Genomic DNA, 19,370 nt, shown 5'->3' with positions numbered 1-19,370 from the left:
ATCTTTTCCTTGATAGAAATACACAAACAAGTTTAAGGAGCCCTTCTTTGCTATTCTACAAAAGCGAAGAAATGAGCACATATTGATGAAAAAGAAATTGAAAAGAAAAGTTTGAAAAGTATCTCCCCCCAAATACTTAATTCACAAAAAACTTCGACATTTTTACAAGGATACGAATGTGGAATTAAACGAATTAATTTGTAGGATTATGCAAAAACATGAAGAAGAAAAAATTATTAAGATTTATGTCGTAAAAGAAATTTCATTGGATAAATGAACTGCAAGAAAAAATTCGATGCAGTCAACAGGATAAGAAACAAAGAAGTTTTTTAAAAAAATCCATTTATTGAGAACCATCCCGTGTTTGTTGCGCGCAAATTAAACCCAAAATGCAATTTAGGGCAATGTTGGAACATGGTTTTCATTAAAGATTTATTAATAAATGAAGAAGAAAAAATATCATTGTAGAGAATGAAACACAAAAGTATATACGCGAAAGTGTAAATTATTATATATATCTAATCATACAATCAATTGGTTGTTATTTGATGAGAAAAAAATTGAGGTGAAAAAATATACACAAATGGAAGAAAAACATTATATTATTACAAAAAAAAAAGTTAGATAATGTAATAATAATACGTTTAAATTTATGATAACAAAAAAAACAACAAATATATGCTATAAAAGAAAATAAAAAAAAATATTACAGTAGCATGCTTTGATTTTATTTTGTTTTTGGTTTTTTTTTTAAGAAAATCAATTTTCAGTAATTGGATATATTGGATATATCAACTTCTTTGGTTTGCTTTTTATTACATCAAAATCCATCCAGATGATCTTGAAAAAAATCTACCTTAGTGTCAGAAGGAAGAACATAAAAAAATAGAAAAAAAAACAAGATGGAGTCGAGGTAAAAATGGTGGAAAAGGATTTTCTTTAACGAAAAATTTATTTCCAAAATTTTTGATTTGGTACCTTTAGAACTAATTCATATTCCTGAAAATTTCATTTAAATCAATTAAAAATCTTAGGAGCCAGGAGAAATATACTACTTAAACAAATATTTTAAAAAGGGATTTTCTGTGCTTTTTCAATACTTTGGGTCTTTCAAGAGTTCGTCATTTTCGAAATATTTTTTAAGGTTGATGGTTGTTTTCTTGACGTGATTAATGTGAGCCTTTTTGGTTTAGGTTTTAAGGCTTTAAAATTAGTTTATGTCACAAAGGGTCATTAATTAAATTTATAGGGTTTTATGTCCCGGTGATACATCACAATGTGGAATTATATACAAAAAAAAATGCCAAGGGCACGCGGTGTTCCCAAGCGGTCCCCCATCCAAGTACTAACCGCGCCCGATGCTGCTTGACTTCGGTGATCGGACGAGAACCGGTATGTTCAGCATGGTATGGTCCTTGACAATGCCACATAAAGACGACAGTGTCATCCATCTACCGAATCTTGAACAGATTTTCCTGTGGAAATGGTTTTATCCTGAAAACTGGAATGGGGTAATATGGCCCGTGGTTTAAGGGTTTAGGAAAATGGAAAATTACCTACAAAATAGGGCTATTTTTTTATCTTCGTAGAACCATACTTGCTTGATATATGCTAAAAAAATACCCCAAAGTGCTCAAATTACCCCGCTTCTCCTACTTCCTTACGAACCAAAAGGAACCCAGTGGGTGGAAAAAAAAACTCAAATTCAGTCCTTTGGGGTTTTCTCAAAATATTCAAGGACCATAATGGCATAAACAAACATGCGTTGATTCTGACTCAATTTACAAAAATTAACATATTCAAAATTAAACATTTTATAAAACGAGTTATGAGACCAAATTGTCTTATTAGTTCTTAAAGAGTTAAAGAGTCTCTTGGGAAAATTGTTAGAATTTACACATTTTTAATGTTGTAATTTTCGGAGTTTTTTTAAACTTGGTATTCCGATGTTTGTTACATTTGTAGCCAAATTATTGAAGTGTAAGAAAATCATTTTTCTCCATTTTAGGTGCGACGCCATCTTTTGATTTTCCACAGATCTGCCCTAAACAAAAACTTCTTTTCAGATATTTTTGACGTTTTTCCACTTTTCTTAGCCCCAGAATGGAAATTCAAAATTCTGGTGCATCAAAATCAGCATTGTTATTTCCTCTTTCATTTGCTTTTTACTCCATCAAAATCCATCTGGTTGATCCTGAGAAAAACCTACCTTTGTGTTTTGAGGAAAATCACAAGATGGCGTCGCACTTAAGATGGCAGAAAGTGATTTTCTTACTCTTCAATAACAAGACTTTAAATATGACAAACATCGGAAAACCAATTTTAAGAAAAACCTCAAGAAAAATAAAAACATTTAATTTCCCCAGCTCTCAAAAGAGACCCCCCTTAAGGACTTTATTTACAACGTTCTTTCCTCTCTTCTGGTTCAAATATTTCTAGTTTCTTGGGAATTCTTTCAACCGACATCATATAGAAGCTGATCAAAAAATCAAACGAAAAGTGCAACGATAAAGCTCTCAAGTTCCCAAAACTATTAAAACATCATTTTGAAAAGAAAAACTCCTTAAAATTTTAATGGTAAAACGATTCTTTAATTCAAATGTTATACTTCTCAATATCTATCTACATAAGTTTTAATAAATCTAAAATGATTTCCTCCTCATCTTCTCAACCACTCGTTATCACTGATTCTGTGGTATTTCCCTTCCGCTCTGCTCACTGTCACATCATTGAGATTCTTCCACAGAATCCGCCAACTCTACAAAAGAAGCTCACTCGGTGTGACCTTTTGTTTGCGCACAACTTCATTTCGCATCATCTTAAACTTGCCCTGATCAAATTTATACTTTGTCAACTGCAGCTCTTCGAGAGACAACACCAGACCATTGGGGAAGACCATGAGAGATTCGAGAATTGCATCAATTGGCCAGGAAAATTGGATGACACTGATATCCCCTGCATGGATGAGTTTCATGTGCTCATGCGCCTCTTCGTACTTGGCAAAGCAACTGCGGGCACATGCGGAGCATTTGAAGGATTTTGTGTGGGTGAGAATGTGCGTGAAGGCATTTGTTTCCGAATCAAATATCTGATGACATCTCCCGCAGATGAAGGTTGGATTCCTGATTGATACGAATGTCGCCATTCCCGATGCACTGTGCTTCGTCCTCAGGTGCTCCTCACTCTGTCGCCCATCGATGTCACACACAATCTCCCTGCAAGCTGTGCACCTCTTCATGGGATACACCTGAATCTTCAGCATGTCATCGAGCACTGCCTGTGAGATGTTTGATGTGAACTTCTGATTTGTATGTCGAAGCTTTGCGTGCCTTAGCAAATTCTGATCATCTCCTGCATCGTAGTCACATGCCCCGCACACCATTCCATCCTTGCTACTCTTCGCAATAACGCTTTCAGTCTTGTGGACAGTCTGCAGATGTACGCCCACCTCGTTGTACGTACTGCACACCTGCTGACACAGCCCGCAGTACATTGTCTTGACAAAGTGATACAAGCACGGGGGACAATCAGCGGAGGGTTCTTCTGTGTGCTCATCAACGTAGTGCTTCTTGTAGTCTTTGAGTGTTTCAAAGGATTGCGAAGGACAGTGGTAGCACACAATTTTGTAGCCTTTGGGAAGCTTCTGAACTTCCCCTTCAGTCCGTCCCACATTGTTACCACTCTCCACATCATTGATGACCTTTGCAATAACCCTCGTTGATACAGGTACCCCCGGATGGCATTCTGGGAAATGCACAACTTGCATCGTGAGTGCTGACTTTGTTGTCTTCTCACACAAATTGCATTGAATGATCCTTTCAATACGTTGCTTTACTGGCGGCATAAAATCCTCCACTTCTGCTGTTTTCTTTGCTTCTTCATTTCCCGGTGCAACAATTACACTTGTCGCCATTTGCTCTGGGTAATCATCTTCACTTGCATACTCTTCCTCCTCTTCTTCCTCTTCCGTACTCCTTGGGAGGATTTCCGATGATTCACACGGAATACCTCTAATTGATTTGGCACCACCACTCTTATCACGCCTCCAGAAGCTCACGGAATCAACGGACGACTCTGCCAAACGTGTTCCGGGCTTTATCGCAGCATATGCTTCCCTGATGATCACCTTATCGCCATGTCGTGCCTTAATGTGCTCAATAATGTAGGATCGTGTGAGGTGTACGACGTTGCAGTAGCCACACTGATACTGATACTTTGTCCCGTGCTTCGTTAGGACATGTGCTGCCATGTCGGACTTTAAGTAAGTCGTATGATTGCATTCATTGCAAATCCATTTCTTCGGTAGTGGTTCCTCTGGCGTTGAAGCTGCACGCACAACCGGAGGGGGATCCGTAGCTGCTGCACTTGAAGCTTCACTCCTCGTTTCATCGCGTAGCACGTAGATGTGTCCTGTCCCGGAATGCACCGTCTTAATGTGCTTCTCCACATTTTGCGTTGTCTCATTGATATATTGGCATTTATCGCACATAAAGAGCTTCTCCCCATGAAGGCGGTAGTGAACAATAATCGTGTCCACGGCAAATGTGCCCTTGAGGAGTTCAATGTGGCAATGGGGGCATTTGTAAGAAGTTTCAATTGAATGAAGCGTACTCAGGTGATACTTTAGCATCGTCTCATCAATTGTAATATACGAACAATACCCAACGCCACAGACAAATCTCTTTTGCTGCACCACGTAGATGGGTTCACTGACAGAAGACTTACTCCGGTTATCCATGTTGGAGCTGCACGCAAGATTAGTCATTTTATCGAAATTCTTCTCATTGCTGTTGAGACACGGAACAGGATTCACGGGATCGAGATTTGGTACATAGACAGCCTGTCGATGAGCATCAAAATGTCGTACCAAATTCTTCACAATCATCGTCTTGTAGTCACACAATTTGCAGTAGACATTCTTTACAACGGGCTTTGTTGGGAGTTTGTCAATATCTTCTGGTCCATATGCATCCTTTTCCGGTCTATCCATGACAGTGTCTGTGTTACGACTCTCCGGTGAAAGCTTCTGAATATTCCTCACAAAATCCGCCTTAAATTGCTCAATCTTCTGCGCACTGGTATTCCTGGGACAGACCACGTAAGCTCCACCGGGGACAGCATTTGTAATCGGTACCACACTGTGCCCAATCCATTTGTGAACAGTCTTTGTGCAATGCTCCACCATTTGCGACTCAGTCTTTCCCGTGTAGTCACACATGAGGCAGAAATAGCGTTTCTGTCCGTGCGTCTCAAGATGACTCCACAGAGAACTCGAAGCATGCCAGAAGACATTGACGCATTGAGGGCATTTGAGTAGAGCATTCGGGTGGGATCTATCAATGTGCTCCAAAAAGTCCCCTTTGAATTTTCCCTGGAAATCACATTCCATCTCGGAGCATTTTAGCAATTCCGTCTGTGGAACACCCGTTTTTGAGACCCAATCAGCAATTGCTCGGGACAGTGATGTTGAAAAGTCAAATGATTGCTTCTCAAATTCCTCCTTGGACACCGTAACGGCTTCCAGAACAAGAGATGGGGTTGATGGGGTGGTTTCGGGAGCCTTGGGAGAAACAACACAAATTAGTTTAGTTAGATGTTTATTAGAGGTCCAAAAAATTAATTTTCAATTTGAAACTAACATAAAAAAATTAGGGGACGGTTTCAAGTGTTAGGAAAGAAACATCAAAACGTTAGAAAAACAACGTCATACGTCAAAAAAAAAATAGCATCAATCGTTAGAAAAGGAACACCACATGGAAGAAAATTAATATCAAAACTTGAAATACACGTCAAATGTTAGAAAAGAGGAATGTCAGATTTTAGGAATGGACACTGTTGTAAAAAACAAGAAACGTCAAACGTTAGAAAAGGAACGTCAAACGTTAAAAAAATAAATGTAGAAATATTATAAAAGGAACGTCCACGTTAAAATAAAATCAAATGTTAGAAAAGAAATGTCAAAATATCAGGAAAAATATCAAAATGTTATAAAAGGAACATCAAACGCTAAAAAAGAAACGTCAAAACATTAGAAATGTCACGAGCTAGAATAAACGTCAAATGTTAGAAAACACAGGGCCTCAAGAGTAATAGATAGAGCAGTCGAGCTGTCGCCAGTTTGAATACAGAACCCGACAAGTGCGCCCCATCTGCTAATGTGCAATTAGAGCCCCTTGACCGAATGGATAAGGATATTATTAATACACTCCTATTCATAAAAAGGCCCTTATGTGGCAGTATCTCGTTAGCAACCCACAACTTCTCCGCAAGGAAAATAACAAAAATAACATCGAGGGGCGGGCCTTATGTCCCTAAATGGGACTTTCTAGTCATAATATTTCAATTATTAAGTTACAAAAAAAATTCAAAAATATGCATAGTTTAGAAACCAATGATATATTTTATTAAAATGAAAATCAAGTAGGTACATTCAAAACGGAGAATCCTTAACTTAAAATTCAGTCTTCATTGACTTATTAGAAAACAAAAAAAAGCAAAATGAAAAAGAAAAACAAATATTAAGTTAACTGTGTTTGTTATCCAACAACCTCTCCCAAAGAATAAATCTAAATTTCTTTCTACATAAAAAAAAATATTATTTGCTTTTAATTGTTTTGTACCTTCACGGAATGTTGGTCCAATGAACTTGATCCTGAAACTGATGTTATGGTCAAAGGTGTACCCGGATTATCCCTTGACAGTGTGCAGACATCCTTAATAGCCAGAGATGATGTTGGTGGTGTCTTTGGCTGCGATTTCTCATTGAGACTCACAACGTTTAAAATCACAAGAGGCATAGATTCCTGATTAGCTGCCACAGTGGATGATGTGCTTGGAGTAGGCAGTGTTGGTGCAACTGACGAAGTGTGTTTTACAACAGGTATGCAAACAGGAGCCTTGTTGGAAGTTTTTGGTAAGGACTCCCTTGCAATGAACTCCGTAGTTACACGGAATTGGCAGAAATCATCAAATGTTGAAAGCTTGAATTTGTCAACTTGTTCCTAAGGATGGAAATTGAAATTACATTTTGTTGAATAAAAGTAAACTTTAAGCATTGAAAGGTAAATTAAGTAAAATTTTACATTACCTGAGGTTCCTCTCGGTTGTAGTAGAGTAGTGGACGATTTGGATGCTTGTCGCACATGTGTTGCGCCAGTGAATTTCTGTTGTTGGTTGCAAATTCACAGTAGATACACTCAAAATTACCAATCAGATGGCAAAACATGTGCTTCTTCATATAATCATTCGGTATTAGGGATGAACAGAATCCACAATCAAATGAATGACTGGCATGATTATTAATGTGCTGTTCGAAATGCACATAATTAAGGAACTTGAGATTGCATGCTGCAAAGTGAAAAGGATTCCAATTAATTCAAGATAAATCCACGAATAACTTAAAATCATCTAAACTTACTTTTGCAAAGTAGAAGCTGAACATTCTCCTTGACGCACGTAACAGGATTCGATATTGTGTTGTTAACGTAGTCAGACTTGATGTGTAAGACACTTATGTTGGTCTTATGGTACACCTGTAGATGCCTTGCCACATAGTTGGCATTGCATGCCCTGAAGAAGCACTTTGGGCATATATATTCACAATACAGATGTTCCTTCTTCAAATGCATCATCAAGTCATTCCTACTGCCAGCCATGTAGTCACAGTAAGCACATTCTAGCCATGAGCTGGTATCTGTGATGGTTGCCCTCTCCGATTGTTCCTCACTGATTTGATCATGACACCTCAAGTGCTCAGCCATTTCCACTTCATTCGTTGTAAAGAACCAACATTCCGTTCCCATGCACTTAAAGGGAGCATAGAGGACCTCCCGTTGAAGCATCCTCATTATCGCATGGGGTACTTTGCAGCATGGTTGCTTGATCCAAGGCTTCAGTTCGTTCATCATATCGACCCTCGATATAACTCCCGGAAGGATATCCGTGGAAATTGTTGATCTACGAAGGGAGATCTTGGCTGGGACTGAGACTGCATTCGCATTTGATGTTACAGTGACAATACTGCTTGTTGGTTTTGCAGTTGATATGGAAAATGTTGGTGATCTTATGGGAGATGTCATGGAAAATGACGACAAAGAAGCTGGCACAGTGTGTATTTGGGCAGTAGACGTAGACGACGTATTGGGCGTATCAATCGAGTTTGTTCTCTTAATAAGGATGGATCTCGACAGCGGTGACTGTGCATTGAAGTTTGGTGAAGAAAATGATGACAAATTTGATAGATTTGTTGGAGGTGATCCAGATATTGGTGATGGTGATCGGGATAAATCAGGTGATTGGCTGACTCTACGAATAGTCACTGATCTTAGGGTTGTGGGGGTTGTTGGAATTTTAAATGAATCATCCGACTGTACTGATAGTTTGTCTCCAGACAAGCGTCGCAGTCGAATTGTTGGTTTCACCTCTTCCTTAATCTCTGTCACCATCGGAGCTGGAACTGTAGGTGTTGGAAGTTGCGGCTGTGCAGGTGGCAGTGGTGGATCAGTTGGTTTCTTCCACGGATGATCATTGACCAGATGATGAAATTCAGTTATCATTGATCGTGAAACAGGAAATTTGTCCTCCTTACACAAATCACAATATCCCGACCATGTGTCATCATCGTGGACTTTAATCAGATGATCAATGAACAATTCCACTGCAGACGAGATGAACATACACTTCGGCATCAAGCAGTGGTACTGTGTCTCATCATTCACAATTTGATACTGGAAGTTCTCCACCTTGTAGAATTCCGTTGCAGTGGACTCTGTCTTGCATATCACCGTGGGATGTGATTGATCTTCATTTGAAACTGCCGTAGAGGGCAGATCTGTTTTGGTCTTCTTCGGTGATTTATCCTCAACCATAGCCTCAGATTTACGTTTCACATTACCCTTTGCTCCAATCTTCTGAGCTAGTCTTGCTAGCTTCTTACTCTGACCCGGTCTTCCTGATTGACTCATCACTGATTCATCGCTGTCACTCTCAATATCTTCCCATTCATCGTCGTCATACTCAATGGGATTTTCGGCATTTGGCATTGGCGCATCCCCCATGTCGGGTATTGATGTTGTATCCTCTGTTTGGGTCATGTCTGACAGCAGTAGTTCCTCACTTGCCGTATCTTCCGTTTTAATCACAACACTCTCCTTGCCCATCTCTCCGAATCTCTCGTGCAATTTATTAGCAATACCACTGCCCGATTCATTGGGAATCGATTTGGATATATCGTCGAAGATTGATTTGCTCGTCGTTGGCTCATTTTCCTTCTCATCGGTGGACTTGAAGACACCACCTTCCTGAGTTTCATCACCTGACGTCATATTGTGCTTATACATTTCGAGGAAAGTCTGATGATTTTTCTTCACAGTCTCATCGCAGAAATTAAGGAGTATCACCTTGTGAACTTTTGGGCAAGTTGTGTGCTCCGTAATTATGTGATTGCGTACATTCTCTTCTAGTAGTTGCAAGTAATTGCAATCACCGCACATGAATGCCTTGATGAACTGCTCATTATTGAGTACAATTTCATTGAAGACGTATGAGCCTCTCTCTTCGCATTTCTTTACATGTGCCCGCATTACTTTTTGGGACCACGTTTTGAAGTTACAACTGCAAATGTACTCAAATTCTCCCGTGTGCTTCGTGAAGTGCGTAATCCATCGATTTGGTTGTTCGTACATCTCTTCCCTGCAGAAGATGCAATGGCCAAATATCTTTGACCCTGCGTAATTGAGTTTCATATTGTAGCTCTCAGCATAGAGCATTCCCTTTTCATTCTTCCTGAGAAAGTCTGAGATATTTCTCGGGAGGCGAGAGCAAAAGACCTCATTCAATGGATGATCCTTAACGTAGTGCGTTACGATCTGCTTGCCAGAATACGTGCAGATCTTGCATGATTTGTGATTGAGGGCAGTTATTGATGGATCGGTGTTTTTGATCGCGAAAGATTGCTTTGACGGCTCCTTCTTGATGGCACTAACATCAATATCCATTGGAGCTGGTTTTGACTTGATCTCAGCTGGTTGCTGAATTTGTGTCTTAGATTTCGGACCAGGGCGTTTCTTAGGTGGAGGAGGAGGTTCAGTAGTCTCAAACACGGAATCTGTTTCATTCCCACTTGAAGCTGTTCGTACATTCTTTCCCTTCTTCTTCGGGGGATTCCTAAACCAAATACTATTGCGGCGGCGTATCTTCTTCTTGGGTGGTGTTGGGGAATCACTCACTGATGCTTCATTGTCTGTCTTCTTAGCTTTCTTCTTACCCTTCTTCACGGGAGCATTTTGTGGGATTTCACTGTCTTTCAGCTTTTGCAATTCCACCTTGAGCATACGATTGATATTCAATTTCTTCGCAAGATCACTCACTGATGCATCTTCCTTCTGATTAGGTTCCTGAGCCGTATCAGTCGCTTTTCTCTTTCGTCCCTTCTTAGATGGACCTGGTACGGGTTGTGGTGGATCAGCTTCTGCTTGTGCCTCATTATCATTTCCTTTGGGACTCGCTGGTGGACTTGTTTCGGTATAGCAAACTGTTTTCTTCCGTAACTCCGTACACATTCGTCGACCCGTTGCAGTTAGCACTCCCTCTGATATAAACATAGTGCGTATGTCCTCATTCAACTTGTCCAATTCGCTGGTTTTCTTCTTTGTGGGCTTCTTCCGTGGCTTTGGCTTGGGTGCAGTGCTATCTGATACTTCGGTTTCAACAACTGGATCTGCTTTCTCAGACACAGTCTCATTTTTATCCTCTTTCGAAGGTTCATCTTTCTCTTCTGCTTTCTCATCATCACTATCCATGATGGACTTCACCTGTGCAAACTTCTTCTCATCCAAGACATTCTTCATGATATCCATCAATTTGTCCTTTGTCACATTATTTGGATTGAGCATATTTGCCAAAATGCCCTCAAGCCATTCTTTTGTAATGGTATCCTTTGATGTTTCAGCTTCATTGCTCGTGTTTGTTACGTCGTTTCCTTCAAACTTCCCTGAAGATTCGCTATCCAGTTGACCAGTACTCGAGACAGGTTCAGGAGTTGAGGCTTTCGATTGATTTGTGCCATTAGACATCTCTCCTTCACTCTTCTCTTCCGACACTGCCCTAACTTTCTTCTTCAGGGACTTCTTCTTTGCCGGAGGTTTTTCTTCTTCTGATACCTTCTTAACCTTCTCAATGTTCTTCTCGGGTTTCTTTTTCTTCGTTGTTGCATCCTTTCTAGACAGAAGCGTCGCTGAATCAATGTCAGAATTGTCAGATTCTGAATCAGTATCAATTATCTTTATGCGCCTTCGTGTGGTCTTCTTAGCTGTTTCACTTTTTTCAGCTTTCTCAGAATCTGATGAGTCAGATGAAATATTCTTCTTTGAATTTTCATCATTTGACTTTTTATCTGAATCCACGTGTTTCTCCTTCTTTTTCTTCTTCTTCTCAACTGTCTTATCCAGCTTCTTCTCTTTGGTTATGGAATTTTGTTCATCTTTAGTTTTCTCCCCTGATTTGTCCCAATCCTCATCGGCCTTGTCTGCCTTCGGAAGCGCCTTCTTGGGTATCTTAAAGTCCTTTATTCCCTGATTGATGTTTTTCACATGTTTATCGTAGTCCTGAGCAAAATCATTCTTACGATACATCTTGTCGAACTGAGACTTCATTTGAGGTGCTGAAGAATCACCTGAACCCTTCTCCCGTGGAACACTCTCAATAGACTTGAGCTTTTCAAATCTATTAGATGTCGATTCGGTAGAATCCGCGACATCCAAGTAATCATCATCCAATTCAGATCGTCGCTCCATAGGATTGAAGACCTTTTTAGGTGGTGCCGGATTATTTGTCTCGTATGTAATTGGCTTTAAATCGACAGCTTTACGAGCTTCTGCTGCTTTGCGATTTGGACCTTCCACAGCCTTGCGATTTGGGCCTTCAAATGTTTTGCGATTTGGAGCATCAATCGAATAACGATTTGGTGCTTCAATCGGTATGCTGCGACTGGGTCCTTCAGATGACAAATGGTTCGGGCCCTCAATGGCTCTGCGATTGGAACATTCGATTGCCCTGGAGCTATCATATCGTGACACCTGCGTATGCGATGCATCTGGACGTCTGAGACGAGGATCCATTCGTGGATCAGTCCGTGGACCAGTTCGCGGATCAATTCGCGGATCTGTTCGCGGATCAGTCCGTGGATTAGTACGCGGATCAATCCGTGGATCAGATCGTGGGGGAATTGGTTTCTTAAGTCGCGGATCATCCAGACTAACAGTGATATTCCCTGATGCATCAATTGGTAAATGCGATGATGACTTATCATATGATTTCTTGGGGTGTGGGGCGTATTTCAGTGCCAATCGATCATCCACCGGATGAGCAGCTACTAATGATTTCTCTGGTAAAGGCTTTTCTCCATGATTAGTCTCTGCCATTAGAGACTGAATATCATCACTTGACAATGGCGGACTGCTGAGGATATTCGTATCAGCTCCAATGGCTGTATTTTCTGGATGCACTGGAGGTGCAGGAAGGGCAGGTAAGGCAGTTGTGTTGACAAGTGTATTGCTCGTTTCCATTTCAGGTGGATAGCGTCGCTGGTAAAATGTCTTATCCTGCGTACGACGGCAATAGAGATCAACTGAGTGACCGGTCTGAAAACTCGACAATGGAATGGGATATCCTTCAGGCGGACGTGGATCTTGAAGTGGATTGAAGAAAGCTCTATCGGTCCGGGATGATATAACAGTGGAAATTCTGTTGACTGAAAATCTTATCTCAGACGTAACATGCTGTCGCTCCAATCGTGGATCCACAGGACGCACCTTTTCCCCAATGATGGCACTAGCTTTCTGCTTCAGAACAGACTCAATTTCCTGCCTTCCTCGACCGTCCAACTCCATGCTTTTGGATGCATCGTTAACATGAAGCAATTTTTGTTTCACTGTTTCCAAATGCAAACTACTCGAATTCCGCAATTCGACATCCATATTGGGCCTCAAAGCTAGAGCCTTAATTGAAAAAAAATGCATTAAGTATCACACAATTGAATTTTTAAATCAAAACTTAGTGTTATTTACCTTTGAACTTTGCGGGTCATCTCTTTCTCTACCCTCAATTGCCCTCAGTTGAGAATTTGCCTTTAAGAAAATTTCAATAAAAATGTTACATCTGCTTTAAATTTTATAAGACTACGATATGAATGCTTACCGGTCCAAGTTTTTGATACAGATTCTTTAGAACCTGCTCAGTTTTATCCAGGATATCAGTTGTTAGGCTGTAAGAAAAAATAAAAATCAATGTTTGGATTTTGATTAAATGCTTTTTTTCTCCAAATTACGTTTTAGGCTTATCCTTCAGCAAAGTATAAAGGCTCTGCATCTTCTTAAGTTGAGCTTCCCTGGACTTTTCAGCATTGGCATTTTTGAGCTTCCTAATAAGTTGCTCTAAGAACGGAATGTACTTGTCCTGAAGCTCCTTCACTTTCTCCTTCTGCTTCACTTCATCCATCTTCCTGTTAATATAAAGCAATAATCACATTTAAAGTCGTACAAAATGATTAATTCGTACATTCATATAGCTAGACACAAAGGGTGTGTGTAATGTTAAAATAGAGAAACAATAAATTGCAGAAAAGGTTATTTTCAACACTAAAATTATTACCATCAAGTGAACAACAATTTTCTTTTTTTCTCCTTATTTCTATCCACGTTCTTTAATACATTTTTGAATCTTTTTAAAGTTAACACAGAGCACGTGCGTATAAATTAGATTTCTCATGAAAATTTTCTCCTCGCTATCCTGAAAGGTATTTTGCCAAGATATTGAATAAAAACGGAATAAAAAAAGAAAATCTTAAAAGGAAATTCTAGTCAACACTGAAATTAACGTAAATTGTTAATTAAATATTTAGTACATCAGCACTATCACTAATTTTCTTTTTTTTTCCTTTCTATTGCACTTTTTGTAATTTATTCATCACAATTAACGGGAATTAATTTTGCGGACTAAAAAAAGCGTCTCCTTTCGCGCAATGAGATGGGGTTACCAAAAGACAAAAAAAAACAGTCGGTCGAAAACATAGCAAAGACGTTGAGAAAACATCGAACGTCACATTGCTGGTAACACTAATGCTAACTCGCATGCTTGTGATGGAATGTGCGAGCAAAAAATTGTGTTAGACAAAGACAAAACAATTAAAATGAAATAGAAAATGTGGTTCAACAACTAAAAAATAGAAAGTAAAATATGAATATTTTTTGTCTTAAAATTTTAAAAATTCATTCTTTCTCTATTTTTTTTAGTTGTAGTTCTTTTTTTTTAATATTCAAGTGTAAAATATTAATTTTATAGAATTTTCTGGAAAATAAAAAAAAACTTACTTTTTCTGTTTGAAGATGAAGGCCTCCATGGTTGTAGTTGTTCAACTCTCTCAAATTCAGGGTACGTAGTGACTTAACAGGATCTAAAAAAATTAACATAAAAAATAGTTTTAGAAAACAAATTAAAATAATGTATTTTTCGCCATGAGTCAGCATTAGATACTAAATTTAAAAAATTATTTAATAAAAGCAGCTCTCACTCCTTCTGAAAATAAGCATATAAGTGAATGAAAATGAAAATGTAGTGTGTTGACAATCGTATATGTCAAGTTTACTCTCGCAAAATGAATTTTCTATGTGAAATATTAACTAATTTTATCTATTAGAGCGCTGTAGGAAAAGCCATTGACATGCATTCTCTAAACCCCATCATAAATATTTGGTAAAAGGCAGTCAATTCAAGCTCTTGACATTGAAAGCTTCCTTGTAAAGTTGGGGATGCTCATACATTTCCACAATATTACCCTCTTTAGACCCCTGTAGAAAATCTGCTAATGAACTTTTCCGAAACGACTGGGCCGATCGTGATGAAATTCGGTAAAAGGGTAGAACTAGAAGGTCAATACGAGTTGCAAGCACTATACTATATAAGATTCCTCTCTCTCCCTCTGTCATGGCGTCCCCACATAAAAGTACAACGACCACTTGTTTAAACTATGTACTTTCGCGCATTGAAAATATTGAGTGTGAAGAGTACATTCGAGTGGTGTTGTACTGGGGTCCCACTGTATTTACTTACTAAATGGTTAAAAATTTACACTAATATTTTTTTCAAAAACTCTTTGGACATGTTCTATTTTAGATTGAAGAATTTAACGACTGTTTTTTAGAGTCAAAAAAGCAACATGTTCTATTTTAAATTTTCATTAACTGTACCCCGCCTTAAAATGATTCTCATACAAATTCGCAATGTAGTCCTAATGACCACATATTCTTCAAATGAAATTTGCTCACACGTGATTGAGGGCTCGCATAGAATAATGGAGAGATAAACAGTAAACGTAATGTGCAACTTCAGAGTCCAGAAGATACTAGCATGAGGTTATATTGCCACTATTGTACATCGGCTCGAAGAGATCCAAACAAATCAGTAAGAGCACTAAAATCCAGCAGCACTGGCAGCGATCTGTTTTGTTGTATAAAATATCCGTAATGTGTATACAATTTGCAAATGAAGACTCTCTTCATTCATAATCTATGCGAGAGTGTGAAGTAAAACAATTTCTAGAAAAAACTATTTTGATGAAAAAAATCCCCCCTGTAATGCTTTCTCGGTCTTTAGATAGAAAGAGAGATTACTCATTGCATAATATTGATTGTGTGAGATATACTTTACTTTACAGCTTCAAATGCTTAAAAACTTTCTTCTGCGTGAATACGAGACAACAGGCTATATCTCATATTTTTCTTTACGAATAAAATGTTTAGAATCAATTTATCCGTAGAGTAAAATAAGACGCCTAATAAAATAACCTTTAGTTAAGTCAATTTTTGAGATTTTACAAGAAGAAAGACTGAGAACACTGAGAACTACATTCTGTATTGATCTCCAAATGGTTCATGAAAACCAGTAGAATGCCCAACCTCGAGAAATCAGTACTTTTCATAAAGAAATCGTCGATACCGATCAGACGAAGGGATTAATTTACAAAATTCCACTTGCAATCGAAACTACATTTAATTAGCTTTCGATTAATCCCTATCTCATCATCCAGATTGACTTATTAATATAAAAAAGTTAAAATGTTTCTCGAGAATCGGTCGAGGTTGCTCGGGATTCGAGAACTTTCTCATACATTTTGTTCAACAAAAAGTGACTTTCTTCACAGAATAAAGGTTAGACCATCCCCTTGATGAAAAACAATAAAAATCTTTTGTTTTTTCAATGTTAGTGATGAAAAAATACGCCGAAGGCTCACAAACTCAAAAACAAACATTCTAAATGCCGGATACTTTGGGCCAAAGATTAATATGGACGATCCGGTTTCCTTTGATGAGTCAAGGAGGCATTTCTTCTGTAAGTTAGTGCTGCTGTATTAAGTTGGCTTTGTACCTTGCTACATAATTTTCGTTTCTTTTACACGTAGAAATAAAAGGAAAATACTCAAAAACTTCACTATTTTAAGATAACGAACACTACCTTTTAATTATCGCACACACAAATGTTCAAAACAAAATCAGCCACAATCTTATTCCGCCATCCTGCTCTACTTGATGCGGTGAACAAAAAATGCGACAAGGGGGACTGAAAAATGGCGTAGAGCCCGAGGAAAAAACGCTCCCATTATTTCAATGAGATGAACGCAATCCTCCTCGCCGACTGAATAATTTCTTGCACGAAAAGGTTCACCGTTGACTTATTTATGAATTTTAATGTATTTTTAAAGCTATGAATAACTTTATATTGCTAAAATTTGTATGTTAAAAGGGAGTACGAAGTGCACCAAAGAGCTTCTCTTCACTGAATGACGGACATATTGCCCGAATAGAAATGTCACAGCAGAAACATCGACAGTTGCCAGTTTGTACTTGCATGCCAGTTCATTGATAAATGCGACACAGCGAACGCGTGTGAAATGTGAAAATGATACAAAAACCCCACTCACGAAGAATTTTCTCCTCAAACCGCAATGGCATTTGTTTTGTATGATACGTAGAATGCGTACCGGCATATTAATGTTTCAGGCAGGAGACTTTTGCTTTGAAGGACAGCATTAACTTTTCAGATAAATTATACGATTTGTTTTCTAAGTCTCTTAAAAACAAGGAATAGCAAAACTATTTGGTCGGATCTTTGACACATTCATCCACACTTTGCATACATTAATATTTTTTGCATTCACACGGATTAAATAAAAAAGTAAGAGGAAAAAAATTAGTCCACAAAACACACACAGAAAAAGGTTTTTTTGCAATTATGCAGATACTGACACTCTTATTACATTGGAATTAATTAATAAATTATACAAAGAATATAACATTTTTGGGAAAGTAAAATTCCGACATTGGGTCCAGCGGAACAATAAAATTGTCACTTTTCTTCTTCATCTCAACCATCCCAACTGAACATACGTCATTTCTAAAATTTGTACGCGTACCAAAACAAATTCTATGTTAAAATAAAATTAGTTTAAAAAATACTTCTAAATCTTTTTCTTAGTTTTAAAGTATTAAATGTTAATAGCAAAAATTAAAATATATTTTTCTCTATCTTAGAATTTCTCTCAATAATTGGGATAATTGGATACGGTGGATTACAGTAGTAGTAGCGGGCTAATTTTAAAGAAAGTTTTTTAACAAAAGTTATTCATATCGCGCAAGTTCTCATAAATTAGTCTTTAACAATGTCTAAAGATGTTTTGTGATTTGAGATTGAACAACGTAGAAGGATTCTAATGTACATGTTCATCTATAGACTCCGAACGGCTAAAGTTATTGTAATGACATTTAGTTAAAGCTTCAAATTTTTAAAACTCCTTAAGCACTTGTAAAATCTGCGAAAATTGCTTGGTGCTGGTACTTTATAGCTCAGTTACAAAGTTTTTGACTAGCAGTTGCTGCCACTTAATTTAGTAAGCATATAATTTAGGAAGAATCAGGCCCTGTACACGGTCTACTTTGTTTTGAAGTTGAAGAGCAAAAATGGCTCACTTTTTGTATGGGAATTTTTCGCATTTGGTAATTAAATTTTTATTTTTTTGACATTTAGAATACTGATCGCACGCTGAGAATCTGTCATTTTGTAGAATTTAATGGTACAAACGGATTTGAGATTGATGCTGTCAGTAAAAAAGCGCAGTCCAACTTCATTTTTACCAAAGAATTCCATACAAAAATTGAGTCGCGTTCACGGCCTGGGAAGAATGAAACATTCACAATGTATATAAGTTATTTAGACCTATGCATGGTTGGCCAACAATAACTTAAAAAATACAATAAACTTTTGAAATCCACCACCACAGACGTTTACAGAAGATGAGGGCGCTGTTTGTCAATTTTATAGCAATTGGAGGTCAACATTTGAATTAGCAGATACCATTGATGGTGCAGTTGGCCGGATGAAAGTTTTGCATCCCTACATCTTGCTGACCCGTGGCGAACTTGTGGTGCATGTCTCCACACAAGCTACTCTAATCTTATTTTGGAACTTACCTTTTCTTCTTCCGGTAGATGATATTTTTCCATGAATGAGCGGTGTTAGGCTCTTAGGAACATTGTACACGTGTCAGTAACCATTTTCAAACACGCTGAAAATAATAAAATTTATTATAGTTTGGTTTATAACATCATTAAAATAAATTAAAAACTTTCTTACTTTGTAATCAAAAATTATTGTTCACAAAAACGAAATCCTGAGTAGGTATCCTTATTGCATCATACAGCGTAAATCGTGTTCAGCCGGTCATTGTTCAACAAAATGGCGGAGGATGGATTCAGAGAAAACTCGCTCCCGAAGCGTTTTTCCTATGCTGCTTTTCCTGTGTTATCTTTCGTATATAACTATATGTTAATATTTAATTCACAGCTTTGTTAGTAAATTAACAATATTTTCTTTTTTGAAAAGATTATAATGAGAAGAAAAACTTGAGTTTTCTAGAACAGAATTCGTGTAGGCTGCTTTCTTTCTACCTCACAAAATGACAAATTGTCAAGCATAAGTCTAGTAGACGTCACATAAAAAATAGAAAGAAAAACATTGAAATTCTGAATGGCATGCAAGTATTTCACGGCATTTGTACACGAGAAACATCGAAGAAACATGCATTCCGGGAATATTGAGCTTTTCCTCCTTTATTTATTTTCTAGCAGAAAATTTAAATTTGAATATTGGCAGTTTAGTTTTTTTTTTCTTTTTCTGCCAGTAACAATTTTATTTTTGTTTTTCCTCTTTCTGTATGCTTTTTTCATAATTTATTGTTGCTTATTCGCACATTGTGGTAGTGGTAGTGTAGAGACGATGGATGAGTAGAAGATGGGAGTATTACGGAGGTGGATGAGAGGACG

The 19,370-nt window shown here is 37.9% G+C and overlaps 1 protein-coding gene and 1 non-coding gene across 5 annotated transcripts; both read right to left on the bottom strand.

Moving 5' to 3' along the window:
• Window positions 1–1,301: 1,301 nt before the first annotated feature.
• On the bottom strand, window positions 1,302–1,420 carry LOC129788210 (5S ribosomal RNA). The gene has a single exon (XR_008750323.1). It is a non-coding gene; the product is annotated as a 5S ribosomal RNA (ribosomal RNA).
• A 1,149-nt stretch (window positions 1,421–2,569) lies between these two features.
• LOC129796969 (uncharacterized) lies at window positions 2,570–19,020 on the bottom strand. 4 transcript variants are annotated; one of them, XM_055839134.1, is made up of 10 exons: window positions 18,682–19,020; window positions 18,519–18,613; window positions 14,367–14,449; window positions 13,325–13,498; window positions 13,195–13,261; window positions 13,065–13,124; window positions 7,418–12,995; window positions 7,088–7,347; window positions 6,621–7,001; window positions 2,570–5,560 (listed from the first exon to the last, which is right to left on the bottom strand). In XM_055839134.1, exons 3-10 carry the CDS (start codon window positions 14,393–14,395, stop codon window positions 2,759–2,761), a joined length of 9,351 nt encoding a protein of 3,116 aa, XP_055695109.1. In that variant the 5' UTR covers window positions 14,396–14,449; window positions 18,519–18,613; window positions 18,682–19,020; the 3' UTR covers window positions 2,570–2,758. The 4 variants fall into 4 exon arrangements, with proteins under 4 accessions (XP_055695109.1, XP_055695108.1, XP_055695107.1 ...); XM_055839133.1 differs by having other exon boundaries at window positions 16,973–18,613; window positions 18,682–19,016; XM_055839132.1 differs by lacking the exons at window positions 18,519–18,613; window positions 18,682–19,020 and adding an exon at window positions 17,298–17,500.
• Window positions 19,021–19,370: the final 350 nt, after the last annotated feature.

This window comes from Lutzomyia longipalpis, chromosome 1 (genome assembly GCF_024334085.1).
Source record: "Lutzomyia longipalpis isolate SR_M1_2022 chromosome 1, ASM2433408v1".
In the NCBI taxonomy this organism is placed as follows: Eukaryota; Metazoa; Arthropoda; class Insecta; order Diptera; family Psychodidae; genus Lutzomyia; species Lutzomyia longipalpis.
The sequence above is the reverse complement of the archived record's forward strand: the minus strand, read 5'-3'. Positions and strand labels throughout refer to the sequence as shown.